General features: G+C 35.9%; 1 protein-coding gene across 12 annotated transcripts in view; it reads right to left on the bottom strand.

The window, feature by feature from the left end:
* ROBO2 (roundabout guidance receptor 2) overlaps positions 1 to 21,994 on the bottom strand; it is a 1,241,430-nt gene that overhangs the window by 6,957 nt on the left and 1,212,479 nt on the right. For 5 of the 12 annotated variants that reach the window (XM_082392595.1, XM_082392596.1, XM_082392590.1 and 2 more), the window contains exons 24-27: positions 18,879 to 19,084; positions 9,654 to 9,836; positions 7,229 to 7,402; positions 699 to 971 (exon numbers count right to left, since the gene is read on the bottom strand). In XM_082392595.1, the coding sequence (XP_082248721.1) occupies positions 699 to 971; positions 7,229 to 7,402; positions 9,654 to 9,836; positions 18,879 to 19,084 (836 nt within the window). The remainder of the gene's footprint in view (positions 1 to 698; positions 972 to 7,228; positions 7,403 to 9,653; positions 9,837 to 18,878; positions 19,085 to 21,994) is intronic. The other 7 variants (XM_082392591.1, XM_082392593.1, XM_082392592.1 and 4 more) reach the window with 3 other exon arrangements.

Raw genomic sequence — 21,994 nt, 5'->3', positions numbered from 1 at the left:
TGAATCCTGACATAAGAAGAATGTTCTAGAAAATCCATTTCTATAAGTGGCTCAACATCCCCCTACCAAAAAAAATCCAACCACAAACCATGAAACTTATTCTGTGACATTTCCAGGAAGTTTGAGTTATAAACAAAAACATTTCTCACTGAAGTGTTATCAACTAAATTGAATCAGTTGGAGCAAGTGCAGGCTCCAGTTTAACCTTTTCTAATATGAGAATTCTGTGATTACCTATTTATATGCAACTTTGTTATTTCCATTAATTTACCTATTTGACTGAAGCGAGTTCTCCTCTCAAAATGACTAGTTACTTCAGTCAAAATGAAAAAACGGTTGAAGGCAGAGATTCAACTGACACTAAAGATGAAATTTAGTGGTCTAAAAGGACTCAATACAAACATCAAAAGGCAAAAGAAACAAAAAAAATCAAATGGTCTCTTGAGCACTGCAGATGAAGCCTGGAGGTCTCTTGCGCTCAAAGACCCTATGCAGAGGTAAACTTGAGGAACAACCCCTCACTGAGCTGACTCAGCCTTAAGGGATGTGCTCGTGATCTCTGCTGCGGAATTCCAACTTCAGTTAGTGATTCAAAGCAAACGCATTTCAGATGCCCTTAAACAACCGGCATTTCCAAGATACCTGGTAGAAAAAAAAAAGTAAAAGTCCACACTTTCTTGGGACTGTGCAGAACACACCTGGTCCAACACCTTGTTTGTGGAGGGCTTTCCGTATGTCTTCTTGACGTTCTGTGGAGTTTATCCATTCCTGGGTTTGTCGCTGCCACTCTAGGGATGTTTTAGCTGGACAATCCAAAGAGCTCTTTGTGTCTTCTAAGTTGGATGCTTGCTGTCTGTCCAGAGAGCTTCCTTTTCTCTCTGTTGAGTTTTCCACGTTACCAGCATGCTGGCTCGGGCCTATTTGCTGCCTTAAACCCTGACCGGGAGGGGGATCTGGTGGTGGTGGAAGATCTAAAAATTTTGAATAATGTTTAGAATGGACTAAAATGTAATGAAAAGTACAGGTTTTAATTCAAGATGAAGAAAAAACCCTTGCCCTCCTACAGGTATCACCTATGCGAAATGAATTTGGGGGAGGAAAAGGTCAGTTATTTATATCTAAAATGCACATTATCGATCTCTTTGCTATCTTTTGATCACAGTGTCTTTGAAATAAAATCAACAGGCTTTATCCAACTATTGTACATAGAGAGTGTTTTCAATTGCACATCGAGGCTGATGTTCAAGGTGTGAAGAGCAGTTTATGGTTTCTCCATCTTTAATCCATTGTCTGCTGCCACCTCCCCAAAGTAGAAACACCAAGACACGAAGTGAATAGAAATTCTAGCAGCCGTGCTAATAAAAGGCCCTGGGAAGAATAAAAGCTGCCCTGCCAATCTCCATAGGAAATGTTGCCCTTGGGAAATTAAGAACTGTATGCCGTATCATACACAGCGTATGACTGCTCTTATCCGTGTACGTGGCACATTTAGCAACAGTCAAAGGGTTAAGCTAACATTTATTAAATGCAATTAACATTCTGCCTGACAACCAATTCTGGCTGTTCGTTTCATGAGTTAGCTAATGAGTTACAACTAATATATTATAATCTTCCAATGTATTAATTTTAATAAGTAATAACGAATGTTCAGAGTTTAGATAGAATATGCTTCATGGTGCAAGAGTAGACAATGCATCATGAAAATCTGAGATGTAGTGGAATAGATAATTTTTCATAAAAGCTCTTTACATTAAATATCGATATGAAAAAATTAGAAGTTCAAATACTCAGCTCATTTTTCATTTTTCTTTTATTAGCTTTTCATTCCGACACTTTTATATTTTGAATGTCTTTTGTTGTGAAATCATAATCCCTTCTTTCATATTTCTTTAAGTATTATAGTTCTATTATATAATTTATACTATTATACTAGTCCTGAAATTACTTTGTGGAAGATTTTGAAATCTTCTAAACATTCTAACGTTCTTTTGGATTATTTTCTTCTCATTTTTCTGGAATGCTGTTGCAAACTTCTTTGTTCATCCTTAGAGTATCTAATTATGTTATTTGTTCACAAAGATCAAATATCATGGACAATATACATACTTATATCATTAATAGAGGATACTGTATATAACATAGGTAATTATTTCCCATGCCATTTTAGTAATGATGCACTTGTTTCTAATAATATTGTTCATGAAATTTAAAAGGGGAAAGTATAAATTTCTTGTGTACAAAACATAATTTCTTTAAGGAAGGCTAAGTTGCTCCGTTTAAAGACTTTATTAAGAAGCTTCATACTCTCTCTTATGAACAAAATAATACTGTCCTCCATTGAACCAACAATGAAAATCTCCTCCGTATCTGCTTCGGGAGTTCCCACATTGGAGCAACATTCCCAGTTCTTATGTATGCCCTCTTGTTAGATTATGAATCACTAATTATTGAAGGGAACAGGTTTTCTATCTGGGAGAATAAAGTTGCAATTGGAACATTTCTTCCAAAATGAAGAGCTAATCCAATCCTGAGAAAACTGTTTGTTGAATAATCCACCAATGAGTTTGGTATTTTCTTTATATTCAACACTGACTCCCTTCAGTTTGTACTATTATAAATGCAAATTAATTATTTCATTTGAGTAATTGGACTTAGGACTGCCAGTTGGGGGGAAATTATTATATTTGCTTCTAAAATAACATATCTTGTCACCGATTTTTATTCTCCATCAGAGCAGCTTAATTTTTAAAATGGCCAAAATGGCATCTGCTTATGCTAGCTAAAATTCTGATTACTATTTAATTTAACCTGAAATTATATGGCTACGTAATTAAGTACTATCCTTGGAGTTTGTATAGTCTAAGAAGAAAGAACATTGAAAGCACATTGAAATAAACAAATTGGAAAAAAGATGAGATTAGGAATGGCTGTGGAAAAAATAAAAGTATGTAATCAAATATGTTTACTTAAATTAAATTTATTATTCATTTCTCTGTTGATTCATTTCAACTAAATCAATTCACTAAAGAGTCTCTGGCTGGCCTACTGAGGATTTGCTATTGTCAGGCACACAACAGTTCAATGATATATGTGCCATCATTATACTCTTTTTTTTAGGTAAGAAAAAAAGGCATAAAGAAATTAAGTATCTCCAGCCTGGGTCTCTCCTTCCATGAACTCCAGACTCATCTAACTAAATCCATACTGGAGAGTTCAACTTTGATGTTTAGAAAGTATCTCAAATTTCACACATGAAATCTGAGCTCTAGATCTTCCTCCACAAACTATACTTCCTCTCTAGTGTTCCTCATCTCAATTACTACAAGTTGGCCATAACTTTGGAGTAATTTTTGGCTTCCCTGCTTTACAGCCTTTATTAATTTCATTAACAAACCCTGTGGGCTCTGCCTCCAAACCATACTCAGAATTCAACATTTCTCATTGCTTCCACTGATTCTAGCTTGACATGAACCTCTAGCATCTATTCCCTACATTACTTCCACAATTTCCCATGTGGTTTCTGTGATTCCACATAGAAGCACATTCAGTCTATCTCAACCTAACATCTAGAATGACTTGTTTTTTAGTAAAAATATAAGGAAAATCCTGTTACTCCTCTGCCTTAAACACACACACATGCACACACACACACACACACACACACACACACACACACACGCATACATACCATCAGTGGTTTCCCACTCAAAGTAAAGAGCCAATGTCCTTATAGAAACTTAAAGGTCCTACAGAACGCTGGTCCTCACTTACTTGTCTGACTTCACAGGCTATTTTGTTGCTCTCTCTGCTTAAGTCACACTGCTCCATTTCCTTTGTATCAAATATTTCAGGATTCCACTTGCTGTTCTCATTTCCTGGAATGACTTTTCCTCAGATATCATCATTGCTCTTTCCCTTGTAATCTTCCAGTCTTTTCTCAAATGTCATCATCTTGGTAAGTCCTTCCCTGAGCAATCTAGTTTAAAACTTCCCCCACTTCTATATTTCTCAACTTCTTTCCTATGTTTTTTTTTTTTTCCTCCATGACACTTACAACCATCTTGTATACTTTTATTTTTGACTTATATATTTATGTTGGTCTTTATCTATCGTCTCTCACTAGAATGTAAGCTACAGGAGGGCAGGGAATTTTGTCTGTACGGTTCCCATTGTGCCTGTCATTTGGTATAAGCTTAATAAATATTTGAATGAATAGATTAATGAATAAAGAAATTTGCTCAATGGTCAAAGCTAGTCCATGGTAGAGCTGGAAAAGAGCCCCTTCTCTGAATAGACAGTAGGGTGAGGGGAGGACAGGCTGGAAGGAGATGGGAAAAAAGGCTGACAGATAGAGAACTACCTCTCTGCCTCCTTTGTTTAGCATTGGTCAATGTATTGGCTTTAAAGGATATTCTTTGGCTTATGCAAATGCAATAGCTGATTTGAACTGAACAATGCCTGCTCAGGTGAGACTTTATCCAAGGGAGAAGAACATTCCTTAACACGTGTGTGAGTTTTTGCGTAGTCTTTGAGACAGAGACTGAGGTTGCTTACCACTCCCAATTCCTCTACTGGCCACAAGGGAAGATTACTTTCCCACTCCAGTAGTTAGTTTGATGCCATGGGACAGAGTTCTTGCCAATGAAGGAGGCATGTACCACTTTCAGGACTAGCCATAGAACCTCTCAAATAATCACCTACGTTCTATCTTCCCCTCACTCAGAAACCATCAAGGTCCCATCTTGGAAATAATGGTGTCTCAATATTTAAGAAACATACATCTTTACACTACAACTTAGAGGAGAGTCACCTGACTTTTATAAATCACTGTGTCCATGAGAAATAAATGCTTACTGTGCTAAGGCACTGAGGGGATAGAAGCTGTTTGGTATAGCAGCTAGCAATAATTACTCTGATTAATGTACTCATAAAACACTGTTGTAAAATCTATAATGCAAAAATTTTACGGTAAAACGTCTATACGTTAAGTGCTACTAAATAGCAACCTTCCTCAAAAGAACAGTTTGATTTTATATACAAATATTATAAATTTATTACTGATGCATGGATTCATACCTTACAAAAGCTACAACATATACATCTGTGGTAAAATAACAAAATCCTTAAGGATAATCTGTAGAGTGCTATCCAAAAAAATGTCCTTGTATCATAACTAAAATGTCTTTGGATCAAACACTTGATAAGACATGTGAGCCAAAATTTGCTTTGCAATATCACCACTTCCAAAATGTATCTACTAATAGCACCTAATCCATAACCTTTTTTGGAATGCCAGTAAATTTGAAATGTTAGGAACCTATCTGTTTTTTAGAAATATAAGCAATATATTGATCATGCTTTAAACTAGGAGGTAGCTTGTTTTAACTAGACATTCTGAAGAAAGCTTGCAAGGAAAGTGTTTTAGGAAGAAAGAAAAGAGCTCTCTATTTTGCTGATTTATATTTTACATCTTCCACATATTCTGGACATGATCTTCCAACATTTTGGAAAAGCCACAAAAAACCCATATTGTCCCTGGATTTTTTCCTCTCTCCATGACATTTATATCAGGAAAATTACACAAAATTATTAATGCTGAGATTTGTAACTAGAATATCAGTGAGAGTAGTCCTTTTTATTTAGAGGGAACAAGATCAACGCTTCAAGTGCTCAGCTAATCTTTAGATCATCTGAGGCAGAAAGGAGGTAATAAGCATTTTTGCTCACCACAGGATATCCACTTACAGAGAATCAAAATCTTGATTGTACCCTTACCCTTGTATTCCATAGAAACACTTTCCAATGGGGACAAAGTAAGCAGGAAAGATGGAAAGATAAGTAAACCTGAAGGCTTTTAGACCAAGTTATTTTGGCTTTTAAAGTCTTCTTAGCATTATAAAATGACAAGAGAAAGCACAACGGTGGCTGCCAGCTAAGGACCTACCCCCAAACCAATAAAGAACAAATACTTCTTTTCCGACTAAGCCTCATTCTGTCCTATAATGTCTAAGAGAGTCTAAGAGACTGAGATGAGTGGGCAGAACTCAGTTATAGCTTCTCAAAGCTGACTGCACATTAGATTCTCCCATGGAGCTTTAAAAATACTCGTGACTGGTTTTCACCCCAGAACAAATAAATCAGAATCTCCAGGGTATATTTTAAGAGTTCCCAGACGGTTCTAATGTGCAGCTTGGCTAGGTTCATCTTTTTGATGTTTAGTAGTACTATCTCAGGAAAAAGTGTGTGTGCTTGCAGGAGATATTGCAGAGAAGGGGGAAGAAATTTACCTTTGGGTCTGACATTATATTGGGCTTTTTACATATATTATCTTACATATTCCTGAGGACAAAACTTCAGGATAAATACTTTTATTCCTATATTTAAACATATGAGAATTAAGTTGAATATTGAGCTGATGAGCTACTCATTATTGAACAAGGATATCGTCCAATAATATTTTGTTTCCTGAAACTAGCAGTATTTAAGCAAATACTCAAAGACTGGACGCTATACATAAATAAAAGAATTGAAATAAATCAGCAAGCTATGGCCCATGGGCCAAATTAAGCCATTGCCTGTTTTGTCAATAAAGTTTTATTAGAAATCAGTCACACCCATTCATTTACGTTTTTTCTATAGCTTCACAGACACTACAATTGAGTAGTGTTGAGTAGTCTTGACAGACACTGTTTGGCTCGCTAAAGCCAAAAATATTTACTATCTGGACTTTTCAGAAAAAGTTTACTGATCCATCAACCAGATGATCTATAGCATATTTTTAGCCCTGGAATTAATGAAACTAAAAAAATTACTAAATTGGAAATCACTACACGGTCTTTTTCAAAAGTGAAATACCATCTAAGATATCTTAATTCAATTTCAAAAATGATCCAACAACATGGCAACTGCAATGTTGCTTATGTTTTCTTCCTTAATCTTAAAAAGGAATGTCCACTAAAAAGCACTAATGGAAAATGCCAGAACAGCAGAAAAATCAACATTGCAAAGCAGTATGGCCTGTATTTCTTGGGGCTGGATAATGTAGAAATAATTCCAGATTGTTAAAAAAAAAGAGGGTGTTTTATTGAAACAAGACCACATTGCCAGGTGTTCAGCCTGGTTATATAACAAGGCAATGCCTAATCTACCATAGCTTCTTTAATCTAAGTTAATGATTGCACAGAGCATGTCTTTTCAGTTAGGAGACGAGAGAAGGAAACAAACCTACCATCTGTCATTCCTTCCCTTCGGTGAGGCAATGCTGGTTGTGGGTCCACTCGCCCTCCCTTGTGTTTTTTAGTGGGCCGAGGCCTCTGACTTTGACTCATGGCTGCACTGGTGTTACTGTCAGTAGAAAATGGGCTGGTTGGTCGAGGTCTTTGAGAGGAGGTAAAGGCTTTGCCTAAAAAGTAAACAAAGGGAATGAGGTATAGAGAATGTTATTATAAGACATTGATTCTGTCTTGTATTTCTGCTCTAAGACTAGCCTCTAAACCTGCCTGGAGATGACATTTGAAGATACAAAATACTGGTGCATCTCCATAGAAAAAATATGCCCTGCTGCATTTAGTTGGTCCGATTTTTATAACCAACATACTACCCACTGAAAAAATTTAAACAAATGAATATGAAACAAAACCACTAACCAAAAACTCAATATTCCTTTTTTTTCAATATTCCTTGATTATATTTTTATTTAACCTTGACAATCTTAGTAATATTTTCATAGATATAGGCAAATTCATGCAGCTTTTACTTCTTAAAATTAAAGAAGCTATTTCTGAAGTGAATTATGTACTGTCTTATCTGTTGAATCAAATTTCACCCTTGGAATCTCACAAACTCTCTTTGAGCACAGAAAAATGTCCTGTAGTAATTACATTTGAAATTTTACATGAAAGGTCTGCTCAGATACATATATTTAATTGACCTTACCACCCATACACATACACGATGAATTCTACCTCTCTTAGCAGAAACTCAATAACGTTAGTGTATAGTATAGGATAGATAGCAGGTTAAAATCACCTTGTATATCCAAAGTGCAATAGGTGTTTTCTGATGAATAGTATTGTATCTGAGCAGACTCCAAATTCTCATTGAAAAATGAAACGTGCTATGTCCTTTTCTTGTAGTTTAGTGTACATATGCAGGGAAATATATTCTGGCAAAAGGTAAGCTAATAAATTTTCAACATCTTACGATTTTAATAACATGTTTATTATGGTATGAGAGGGTTGGTTTATGTACATGTATTTAGTCTCTATTGCATGTTTTCATTTCATTCAAAATTACTGTTATAGTTACATTTTAAGTCAATGTGACATGATATTGCTTAATGCTTTATTAGCTATTAGCATACATGCAAGAAATGTACTTATGCCTCCTAACTTATTAGTTTCCTTGCACTTTCTCACTGTTCTGCTTATAGCTATGCCACAAAAAGCACTCAGGCAACATAAAGTTTCTGACTTATGCCTTAGAAAGCAAGAAAACTCAAATAACCATTATATTACAACATATTTTAGTTCAGATGCTATATGAAAAATAAACCTCTGCAATGCTTGGAAAATCTTCTTTACTTTGAAGATGCCTAGTGCATACTCAAAAGAAATAGCATAACATTATATGATGGTATAATTCAAAGAAAGCTTCCAAGACTCATTTTTATAACTTGTGAGTTTAGTGAAGGGTCAAAGTCATTTGTTTTTCTTTACTATTTGAATACTATTAAGATTTCAAAAATGCATTTAGAGTTTCATTAGTTTGTTTTGTAAGGCAACTCAGTTTAATTCATATATCAGAAGTTTCTTCTATGTGCATTTAAGAAGTACACATAGTCATGTAACAAGATCATGCCAAAGTTATTTTGTTCAGTAAAACAAATGATTACAAAATTACTGATCTATTAATAGAGTGAATCCCACATTTATTTTTGAGTTAATGATCAGAAACGTGAAAAATTACATATTTGGTCTTTTATATTATTTATTAATTTCAGAAACCAAAATTAGATCGTGATAAAGAACAATATACAAGTAGTCATCATTTTATTTAACTTGCAAATGCAGTGGGTGTATTTTTAATTAGCATCCTTTAAAACAAATAATAAATTATTGGATTAAAATCTTAACAGCCAAACAACTAATAAGACCATCAGCCATTTGAACTGTTAGACTGACAGCCTCAGACCCATTCACCCCATGCTGAGAAAGCCTTCCCAGAAAATGCATTTGCAGAAAGAAATGGGGTAAAGGAAAGTAATGGAGATAAAAGCTGAATAATTTTAATCACTGGGTACAATATTGATTGTGTGAGAATTTCGCCAAGTGTGAGTTATTGAAAATTTAATGGCAATCTGAGTTGCAGCTTTGCTGTAGTATAAGAAGGAAGCATATTCCAATTAATCAGCAGAGCCACGAAGGGAAAGGGGAACAAAGGATGGAAGGTGGTGAGTAGGAGCCCATTCTTGGCTCTGCAAAGGGAGCATCAGAAGAGAGTTCTGTCTGATAACCGAGCATCCAAACTGTGTTCATGCATATTAAAGAAAACCCTGCAGTCAGACTCGCTGAGGAGAAAGGACAGAAGATAAATAGCTCAGTGTCCAAGGACAAGATTCTCTCATGCAAAGAGTGTTGACTCAGTCTACCAACCTGTTCTTGTAAGGCTGGTTCCATCCAGCCTAAAACCAGCTTTATCTGCTGCTGCCACCAGTGCTTGTGCAAAACTGCCGCTGGCAAAGATGGAGCCATCTGATGAGCTACCTACACTAGATCTATGACTAGAAAAGTTACGGTCCTCATCAGATGCAGAGCCCCATCCATTTACCATTGAACCTAAAAACAAATGTAGTCGTCTAGTGAGTGGTATATATTGCATAGCTCATCGGCTTGTACATACTATACTAATGAACAAGAGCCTGCACTCCTCACTCGTCCTTGAGGTTAAATCGGGTTTCACCAAGACTTCTTTAGCCATGTGCAAGCATCATCCATGTTTTAAACGTTTCTAGTGCAGAAGAATGAAGCTCATTGAAGACGTGTATCTGTTTTCAACACACGAGCAAAACGTGTTCTGTATGATTCCATTCTTACATTGTTTAAATTGTTACACTATTATTTTCTAAAAGAGAATTGCTATGTATGTTTTAAGGCCTAGACTTCAGAGAAAAACGTTTGTACTGAAATAAATTATCGTGTGTTTAAAGTCAACTTAGCAAGAACTCAGTTGAACAAATAGTGTGAATATATTTTGAATTTAATGCAGACTAGTGATAATTTTCATGAAATCTACACTCGCATACTGCAGAAGGGCTAGAATTATTTCAAGAATTTAAAATAAAAATCTAATTACTCGGGAAATAACAAACACTACAAATCAAAAATGTATAAATAATACCAGAGCAAATAGACTTAGAATATAACAAAATATTTATTTTTGAAAAGTTCTATTTTTTCAAAGCTTAGTGTGATTTCTTTGTTTTTCAATTACTTTAAGACCTCCAGTTTTCTCTTTAATACTAATCTTCATTTTAGAAAATTAATCATTACAAAGAATACCACTGATATTAACATGGATTTTTCTGCAAAGTGCAACATGGCAATAGAGGAAAAGAATCACAGCTTTATGTGTAGAGAGCTGCAAAATATGATGCTACTGAGAAATAATGCTTATTCTTAATTTTTAGCAAGTCATTTACACTTTTATCCTTTTTTTCTTAGACCAAAGCACACTGAGACGATCTATTACTTAAAACAATTAACATTACAATATATATTTAGGTTGTTGTACCATTAGTGTATGACACAATAAAAATACCAAGTGTTGCTTATCCCAAATTTTTAAAAAGAGAGGCACAAAGTACTTATAGGAAGCTAATTTAATATTCCCAAATAAAACAAACACATATTCACATAAAAGAGACTAAAGTTAAGTGCCATCGATTTTCTTCCCCCTTTACTCCAATATTTAAGAGACAGCAGTAGAGTTAGGAGTGTTGCCATGATCAAGCGTTTGTACTCTTAGTTCAGGTGCCAGGATACAATAACACGGGTTTATGAACATTCAAGATAGAGAAAACAGACACTGGAGGGGTTAGAAGGATGAGAGAAGTTAAAAGGGTATTAAGTGTAGCAGAAAAAGAAAGAGTTTTGATTCTATTTGCCAAAAGCATGGAGATAGATACACTTTTTACTTTCCAAACAAATTCCCTTGACACAGGCCACTGCAAGGAAGCCAAGATAACACCAGCAACTGAGCCTCCTCTGAGAGAACCATTTCTGAGTTAATAATCACAAGTCAAGGACCAACAGCCCAAAATGAAAGGAGAAATGATGCAATCAGCTTTGCAATATAATGCTACAGTAGATAAGAAAAAATCAAAGTGATTCAGCCAGTGATCACAAAAGAATATGAAACCCTAGAACTGAGGATACTTTGGAAACATGGGAAAGCTCAGTTTTGGTCCCTTCTATGTCCTGTTTTCTGTATTTCTAAATGTCTGCTGAAATCTGCAAATAGATCTGTGCCGGCTATTTGAAACTCACTTTCCAAACAAGCATCTCCTTTTCTACATCTCCAGTTTCATTCCTAAGCTCCTCCTAACTGATTTCCTTCTGGTCCCTTCTATCTTCCTCCTTGTCATATGAATTACTTTTTCTGGAACATTTATCACATAATTCTGTCTTTCCATTCGAAGCCTTACCTAGTTTGCCAATACATTTAAACACTGACTGAGGTATTTGAGATTCTTCAATATCTAGCCCAGCCTACCTTTCCAGCCCCATTCCCTCTAATAGCCAGTTCAGTCCCATTGCCTCTCATTCCTTTGACACACAATAGACTTAGATTGTTACTAAGTCTATTGCCCAGTGCCTAACTTCAAAGTCCAAATCAATATCATCTCTTTTATCACCCTGACTCCACTTCATCTTCAACCCTGTCTTAGAGGGAATCAATTTCTCTACCTCTTGTGTTTTTCAAATAGTATGCGTACGGTAGCATATCATATCGCTACAAACTAGCGTTTGTTGCACATATGTTTTCTCTTCCAGACAGTGGAACTCTGGAGATTAGGAACTATTTATTATTCATTTTAATACCTCATGTACAGGGACATTTCCCAGTAAAAATTCAATAAACATTGGCATAATGAATTAAATGCCTTCGATATTTTCATTATTCAGTATAAATTCTGCATGGGATACTAATCCATGTGTAATTTCCTAGCAATGGCCTTACTTTAGTTACAGAAAGAACATACTCATAATAACTCCCAGAAAATTTATTAAATAAGGAATATAAGGTCAGTCAACTCTTGTTGATTACTTGGACAATGGGGAAAGCAGTGATGTAATTAGTCCTTCATATGAGGATTTCCACATACAGATTTGCCAATTCCTAAACAAATCAACTATTTTCCGGCCTTTGGGTCTTTGCTCTGACCTTATCTCAATCATTACTGCTTCTTACTATTACTCAGAAATTCCAGTTATTCATGAAGTTTTCCCTGATGCTTTTTTCCCTTCCCTGGGAAGAGAGAGTAGCATGGATGAATGACATGGCTTCATGTGGGTGTTGGTCAATATAGAAAGATATTCTTTTTTCACCACTCTCTGTAAGAGCAAATAAACTAGATAGATGACTTCAGAGTTGAAGAGATGTGTGCCATAGTGATTTGCCCATAATGGGCAATAGGAAACCTCATCACCACAAACTATAAAGAGGGGCAAGTGCCCTCAGCTTAATATAGTTGAGTTTGCCTTCAAAATGGAGGGCAAGAAGGCAGCAAACAGAAGGAAAAAAATTTTCTTTCCCTCTTTGTTCCTCTGTCTTCATGTTTGACAACCCATTCTCTCTATTTGAGATATGGAGTACTTATGATATATGGAATGGCTACATTTGTGGGAAATATTTTTAAAGAAAATTGGCAATACACCATGAATAAAAAAGTATATAACGTATATTAAATTTCTTCCGTAGTGTAAAATTGTTAAAATTTATTTAATGATTACTGATTTCACCTCTCTGTGGCTACCATTCTTTCTTTTTCTGTATATTTAAACATCAAAGATTATCTGGAGATTTATGTAAACTACTACAAAAAAAAAAGACAATGATTATAAGAAAAGAAAAACATTGATTCATCAATTAGAAAGTAAGCCATTTTTGTGATAACTGGCTTTCTTTCATAAATGTAAACATAACCATGAAAGTTGAAACGAAAACTAGGTAAAACAGCGAAGGTAGAGATTCTTCACAAATTACAAGCAATCCATACCAATTTGACATGTTATAGGCACAAAGATAATCAATACTATTTAAACATTTAATGAAAAATGAATTTGTGTAACATAGCCAGATTTATTTGTGTTTACATCTTCCATCTTTCCAAATTTCTCAGGTTTAAAAATTGCTGAAAGGCCAAAAAAAATCTCAAATGTATTCAAGCTGTTAAGGAAGAACTGCAGATAGGACATTAAGTTGTTGCAAAATAGTACTGAGCAGTAAAATACCATGATAAAGTGGCATCTTGCTGTATCTCCATTATATCTTCAGCACTAAAATTAATTTATGATCAGTCATCAATTCATTTACATGTCATTTTATGCTAAATCCGTCCTTGCTGATAGATGCTCATCCTTAGACCCATTAAGCTAGAGTAAAATGTATGCTTTATAATATGACCCTGCTAATTGTTGCATTACCATTTTTATGAGATACAAAAACTGGCTGTCCCCCATTTTTTCAGCCAATATTTAATCCAGGAACTCTTCCTATTAAGTGCAATCTGTCTAACTATCTGTTAAATAAAATCTTCAGCTCTAAGTGTCTTTGGACAAATCAATCCAAATACTGACCTCTGCCTAGATGTAGAAAAACATTTCTAATATTTAGAAGTTCTTTCACTCAAACATATTGAATACACAACAATTCACCTACATTCCTCAGAGAGAAAGGAATGTGTAATATAAAAGGGAGAGCAAAATAAGAAATTAAAAAAATCTCTTCCTTGCGACCTATGACACCTGCTAATTTGTTCTATTCAGATAAAAATTGAATATATGATATTCCACGTTTATCTGTTAAATTTTGAAATGTGTATTTAATTTCTTTTTAAATAAATCAGAGCTGTGGGGAATGTCTAAGAAAATTATTTAGTGATTTTTAGCATTACCTCTGAAATTTCCCTATTACAAAAATATTTTCCTTAAATTTTTGCAACAAAAGCAAGGCATCAGGTCATGCTTTTAAGTGGCCAATTCTTTAAAAGCTGTGTGGTCAAGTAAGGTGGTGAGGCTGCCAGGTTTTATTGTTTTCAAAATAATCTGCTTTGGGACTTCCAGCAAAAACCTCCAAAGACATAAAATACAGAAAATATAGAGCCCCGATTTCCTTTCAACCAGGGTATTTACGTGGGGTTCAGCAGTCAAGGAAACTTTTATTTGTTTCATTTAACAGCACTCACTCTCAGTCTTACTTTTTGTGATCACTGAGGCAGTTAGAACCTTGGCTCCATGTTCAGGACATTTTTCTCCTGCCCTCTCTCCTATTGCCTTCTGTTTTTTTTTTTTTTTTCCTGTGCTGGAGTCATTAAATCCAGGAAACACTCACCCTTGACTCCCACCATGGAAGTCAAAGAAAAAAGTATTAAAGGTTTCCCCAAACCTGTTACCCAAAAGTGGTGGGTTTGGCATTTAGAAAGAAATATTACAAGCATATTCCTGAAGAATATTACAAGCATATTCCTGAACAAACAATCCTGTAGGTTTACTTTCTAGGCAAAAAAGAGTGTGATGTGCTGTAATCAGAACATTTTTTGTACTTTATTATAACCAAGTAGGTTTAAACTGTAAGTATAAATTAAAATAAAATTATAAAAATGTGACTCCCTATAAAAAGTACTGAGAGTTGAATCTTGTTGGCATGAGTCATTATAACTGAATATAGAATGAAATATGAGAAAAACAAATAATAAAAGTTACATCTAAAAATTTAATATTTTTGATCTTGATTAAGTGTATAAGGGGAAAAAACGAATGTTTCCAGAGATAAAATAATGTGTTGTATTTGTATAAATATATATTTATTCATATATGTATACATGCACATGCACAGAAAGGGAGAGAGAAGAACAGACCAGGAGATCATTTTCCTCTTAAATATACTAAATCCAAAGATGAGAAAACAGTTGAGCATTTCCAGAGCAGGGGTCATGATAATTGGTCTTTGGAGTAAGGCTGATTGATTTTGAACATTCTTCTGCCACTTATCAGGTGGGTGATCTTAAAGAAAGTCTTTAAACCCCTCTGTGCCTCAATTTCCTTATCTATAAAATGAGAATAAAAATAGGGTTGTGACAATTAAATGAGTTAATACATGGTAAAACCTTAGAACAGGGATCAGCAAACTTCTCCTGCAAAGTGCCATATACTAAATATTTTAGGCTTTGCTGTCTGTCATTTATTTTTTCTTTTTGTTTGTTTCTTGTTTTCTTACAACCCTTTAAAAATGTAAGAAGCATTCTTAGCTCACTAAGCCACTCATACAAAAAACAGGCAACTGTTTAGAAGAGTGCCTTGGGTGTACTAAGGGCTATATATGTGCAAGTTGTTGTTGCTGTTGTTATTATTACTATTATTATTACCAAATCTAAATTCCTAGCCAAGTGGTTGGAAAGAATAGACTTTCAATAAATATTTGTTGTGGAAATCAATAAATAACAGATTTTCAAATACATTTTCCACACCTGAATGTTACGGACTGAATGTTGACATCCCCCTAAAATTCATATGTTGAAGCTCTAACCCGCAACGTTATGGTATTTTGAGGTGGAGCTTTTGGGAGGTAATTAGGTTTAGATGAGGTCATGACGGTGAGGTCATGAGGGTGGGATTAGGGACCTTATAAAAAGAGATCAGAGAGCTTGCTCTCCTTCTCTGCCATGTGAAGACACAGTGCGAAGATGGCTCCCTGAAAGCCAAGAAGAGGGCTCTCACCAGAAACCCAGTCTGCCCACACCTTGATCTTGGACTTGCCAGCTTTCCACTGTTTGTTGTTTAAGCCACCTAGTCTATGATATTTTGGTATAACTACCCAACCAGACTAAGACACTGAGATTATGGGTTATAGAATTACTGATATTTTCCTCTCTTCTTGGCCTTTTCCATTCATGAAGCATTATTTCAAAAACTTTAAAGTCCCTCATAAATTACTTAGTTGTTCAGAAAACATTTGAAAATAATATACTTATTTCTTTACAAGAATAGGCTCTGTACCTTGTTAACTGCTGATATTCCTGAATGTGGCAGCTGTTGGAATGCAACATATTTCAGAAGTAAAATTCTAAATGATTTTATATACAGTCTTATCAGCCCATCTTTGTGTTATCACTGGGCTTTCGTTCTGGTTGGCTTTAGAGTTTCAAGGACAGGAAAGTAACTGTTAGTTCTATTTCGTAAAAAATGGTCATTAGTTTCATGAAAATGAAAATAGAGAATTCAGATGAAAGTGATGACTAATTTACTCACACCACACACAAATTTAGAATTCAAAGTAATTTACGGAAAAATCAGAATCCTCTCCGTGGGCACTTACCATCTTAAAAACATACAAAGCCAATGGAAATAGCCTCTGTTTTAATGCCCACCTCATTTAGCACCATTAAACTAGCCTTGAGTGTCTGAAGAAAACATAAACACGTTAGAGCAATGTTCATTAGCATGTTGGTTTCTGTAGCATTTGATCCGTATACACATGCATCTCAGGGCCACCCCCAGGTACACATACAGACATGCCCACATGCTCTACTACACCCAACATCCTATTTATGCTCATATACACACTCCTACGTACACTCACACACACACACCTTACACATAATCACAAACCCAGGCTAAACTTTCAGACACGCACACTCTTCTGCACACACACTCCCTACACACACATCCTTTTTTCTGAAAAACTATATTTACTTTTATTTTTAACTTTTATTTACTTTAAATTACACTTACACCCTAGAAAGCAAATTAAATCTTTGATCATACCTTCCCCACAAAGTTATTGTAAATAAAAAAACAAAAAACAAAAAAAAAGAAAAAAGTTTCCTGCTTGGCTACTTCGGTGTAGAGTGCAACTTCTTTTACTAACTAAGGAGAGATATTATTCATAGGATAAATTCATTGTGCAATGCATACCTAAACACCTTGAGGTTTTTATATATGGCAGTAATTAAGCACCGAATTCAAGTAGGAAAACAGACTTTTTCTTACCAATAAAAGTTTCATTTGGAATGAACATTATACCAGCTACAAGGAGAAATTCAGATTGTCTTTAACCGCAGTCATATCAAACAGTGAAACATGTTATTAACAGGTGAGCATGTAAAAGTTCAAAATGGCCTTCTCCTGATTTATAGACATATTTATCACCTTTGACATTATAATATTTAAGAAAAGAACTACATAGGCTGTGGGTGACTTTTATCATTGCAATTTTTACTGCATTCCTAATAGAAGAGAGTTCAGTATCAGCAGTGAGACATGCAAAACCATGCAGATTTTACCCTGAAGGAGATTATGCTAGAAATTCAGGCAAAGGGGCTTAACATAATAGTGCAGTAATAAGTTAGCTCTCTGCATTCAAAGATTTAAACTTTTGCTCTGCCACCTTCAGTCGGATCTGGATTTCAAATCACAGCAGTATAGCTGCAGTTCTTAAATCTTAATTAGCTCGGCAAGCAGCCCCCAGGTAAAAAGAAAACCTGAAAAGTGTAGGCTCATGCATGACATTGTGTAATTCAGGAAGTCGTGCAGAGGAAACATGTAGGTACTCATGCTTCTCCATCACTGTCATAAAGGAGTTTCCATCAGTGTTTTTGAATTGTAACACACAGTGTGAAATGTGTGCAAATTAAGAAGCCGTTGGAGGAAAGATGAATTAAGTGGGGCTGTGGTAAAATGCACTCCTAGAATGAAGAGTGTCATGAAGGTAAATGTAGAAATGGGTGGTATACAGAGAAGACTCAAGGATAGGACATGCATGGGCAACACATTTGTAGCAGTTATGTCTTCATAGTCATGTAAGAGGCATTTGCGTGTGTGTATCAAAGAACGGATACCTACTTGAATAGAAAGACTGAATTTTTACTTTTCTCCACAGTCACTGTGTACACATTTGGATTTAAGTTTTTTAAAATACAATTTGCTAAATTTAAATCCTTGGAAATAGGTGGCAATCCTAGGATCATCCTAGGAGGATACCAGTTGCAGCCTTTCACTTGGTGAAGGAGGCCAGAGGAAGTCAAAGGGGTAAACAGCAAAAATAACTATTTCTTGGGAGAGGAGCAATTATTGGATCAACAATATGAAATGCATAAATGTATGGTTTATCTCGCTATACATTTTCTCCACTCTAAAAATAATACCTTGTGCAACCTTAGAGAGCCTTATTCTGAAGAGTTGCTTATTTTCATCAGTGAATGATTTTACAGAGTGAAATATCAAGAAGCGTTTTAAGATTGCATTCACTTTGTATGTTGCTCCTGATATACAAAATATATCATTTCTAAAAGTCAAGGTTTTTTATGTAATAGACTTGGTTCCCCAGTAGAGTGAACTTTTCATGAAAGCCCTGGATATAACTGAGTTTTCTTTCATGTCTTTAAAGCTTTTTAAAATTCATGAATTTTTCTTATCATTTTTTCAGCAAAGCAAAAGTATTTCCAAATCCTTTTTGAATTTTGTGTTTAATATTAACACATTAAAAATGTTACAGAAACAGATGGAGTGGAATAAATCTTACAAAAGAAAGTATTTGACTTTCGATGCATTTTAATATTACAAATGGGTCACTTATTCCTATTAAATCAGTTCCATTACCTGTCACAGAGCTGTCTAGATTGTCCGTACTGGATCCGGGCGTCTGTTCTAGTGCTCTCAGGGGCCTGGGGATTTCTAAAGCTTCCTCTTCATCATCAGCATCATCATCTGGAACATCTGTTTCCAAATCGGAAATCAAAGCTCCGGACATGTAACCTAATGGTGGAACGGGGGGCTGCGGAGGTTGATTATTGCTTTGAACATGCCTAGGATTCACAAGGGAAGGAAAAAAAAAAAGCACTGGTTAGCATTCCACAAAATTGTAATTAGAATGAAACAGCCTGCTGTGGTAACTAATTTTGTTTTCTTGCTTTCCTTTAACTAATTCTGGAGCTTACTATGCTTTCTTACATTTCAGCAGAGACAATGGTCTACGTATACATGACTTGCCAAAACAGTAACAACAGTATAGACTATTACACTCTTCTATGGGTATTTACGGGATGATACACAGAGGAAAACGAATACAGACCCAGCATTTTTGTGCAAATAAATCACCCAAAGGAGAATAGGAATATTCATCACACATATCTATTTAAAGCTGATTTTTTTTGGTCCAAAAAGAATACAATTACATTCCCAGTTTTGTGTCAAAGTTCTAGCCTGTGTAACCCACATCACCTGCTGGCCCTTATGAAGAAAAGATGTCACGTGAAAATCTAATACCAACACCTTCTCCCTCCAACCATGGCCCATTCGCTGCCCTACGAGGCTTTCATCCTGCACCATCCCCCAGGAATCAGGCTGGGTGATTGTTTCCAGTTCAACGAGTTTAGGTTAAACTGGGGAGGAATGGCTACTTTGTGCTCTAGCTAATATTTTTGCATCTGTCTTAGCCACCCAAGTCTTAAACACCTCAAAGGCAGAAAAGATTCATCTCAGCACTCTGTGTTTAGAACAGTAGGTGTGCCAAATAAACCAGTTGCAATGAATGAGTAACTCTAATTGCAACCTTGGGAAGTAGATAGAACTGGTATTATCACCTCTCTTTCAGAATTTTTTAAAGGGAGGTTCAAATTTAAGTGACTTAAGTTTCAAATAACATGGCTAGTAAAATGCAGAGCTGGACACTAGAATCCAGTCAGCTCTTTTTGTGACTACTTAGGAGTTTTTTCTAAACCATAAAATGCTGAAGGAAAGTAAGTCTGTTATTTGTTACTGTCATTAAAGAGGGACTATAGCATGTTTTGACACATTTGTCTTTTTTTTTTTTTTTTTTGCCTTGATACAAAATACTTAAAAGACCACTGGATTTAAGGGCGATTTATGCATTTTTATGGTTAGTTTTTGAATTAAAGATACAAGATTATTTTTCTTTAATATTTGCATTTATGGGGAAAATATTTCATTTTTTCCAGAATTTGTTTAATATTCTTCTCCCAACTGCATTCTTGAACTTGTAAGCAACTCCAATATTAACAAGATTCTAGATCTTTTAATGTTAAAGAACCTAAGATATTAGTTCTGGAAGCTACTTCAATATCATTAGGCCCACATCTTTAATTTAATAGTTAAGGCATTTGAGGTCCCACTTATTATCTGGCATTCATCACAGCTCATTCATTGGGAAGTCAGGAAGTTTCCTAACTAATACTTTCACAGAAAATCTTGAGTGTTGACGGCAACATCTTGCTCTAAGTGTAACCTCAAATTCTGTTTGTGAAGCGGGGATGGATTAAGTCAAGTCATGAGCAAGAGAATATAAAGTGATATTTATATACATGAGCCATTCTTGTCTAATAATTTGCACTTTGGTCCTGAGAAGGACTGAACAGACCAACACTCTAGTCCTACAGCACTGCTGACAAGACACCTCTTGTTGGAACCAAGACACACTGAGTGGTGAAAGTGTATTCCTTGAATTCGGGAGAATTAGGAGATGAACAGGAAAAGGGTATGTGACATTTTTAAGTATCTTCTAGTGACAGGCGCTGTGTTCTGCACTTCATGGGTCAATATGAACAGAACCCCTGGAGGTGAAGCCTGGAATTATTATTTTTAAATACTCCTCCTGTGATGTCGATGTGCAGCCCAGATGGGCTGGCACTGCCATCCTAGTAGGGCGAGGTCCTGTGCGGGCACATGAAGACTCATACCTCCTACACGGGGCATCAGCATGGCATTCTGGAGGACTGTTGGACTGAACAGAAGCACACTGAGAGAGAGAAGCAGGGTGTGCTCTGTGGGTACTTGGGGCAGGTGGGCATGAACTAGTTTGTTCACTCATTCAGCAAGTGTCTATGGAGCTCTCACTAAGTGGGGCTCTAAGAGTGGAAAGACAACAATAAACAACTCAGGTGAAAACCCAAGCCCTTGGAATAATAACAGCTATAACGTGGCTAGATAATTTACTAAGTACTATACAAGTGTAGACTCATTTAATTCTCCCAAAAACAATGGTGTGAAATAAAGAATTTGACCTTTCCCAAAGAGAAGTTAGACTTTTGCCTTGTACTCCTGAGAGGTAATCTCTAAGCTCTAGAACATCCTGTCTGATAAAATGTCTTTACTTGGAGGCCAGAGGCTCCTCCAGAAAGTCTAACTATGTGATTTATGGAGGGAACTTGGAGTCACAGGATATCAGCTCACCTTCTGGAGGGGCCATAGACCCTGGTCAGCCATGCAGATAGTCAACCACATCTATGGGACAGACCCCCCAATAAAGACTTTGAAACTCAAGGCTCATGTAAGTTTCCCTGGTTGACCCATATTGTCACACTGCGTTGCTGAGAAATTATGCTTTTCACTACTCCACTGGGAGAGGACAAATGGAAGATCCGTCTTTGGAATTTCCTAGCCTTTCTCCCATGCATTTCTTCTCTTGGCTGATATTAATCTGTATCTTTTCACTATAATAAGCTATAACTTCAAGTATAATAGCTTTCAGTGAGTTCTGTGGCTCCTTCTAGCAATTCTTGAACCTGGGGGTAGTCTTGGGGACTCTCCAAACTTGTACATAGTGTCAGAAGTGAGGGTGGTCTTGGGGGGACTGCCCTCTCACTTTGTAGATGAGTCAATTCCTATTACCATCCTCATTTTACAAATGGGGGACTGAAGCACAGAAGTGTTAAGCGAGTTGCCCGTTGTCATACAGCTAGCAAGGAGTGGCAGTGGTC

Source organism: Balaenoptera borealis (assembly GCF_965194805.1).
Source record: "Balaenoptera borealis genome assembly, chromosome: 5".
Classification (NCBI taxonomy): Eukaryota; Metazoa; Chordata; class Mammalia; order Artiodactyla; family Balaenopteridae; genus Balaenoptera; species Balaenoptera borealis.
This window is presented reverse-complemented; position numbering and strand designations above follow the sequence as displayed.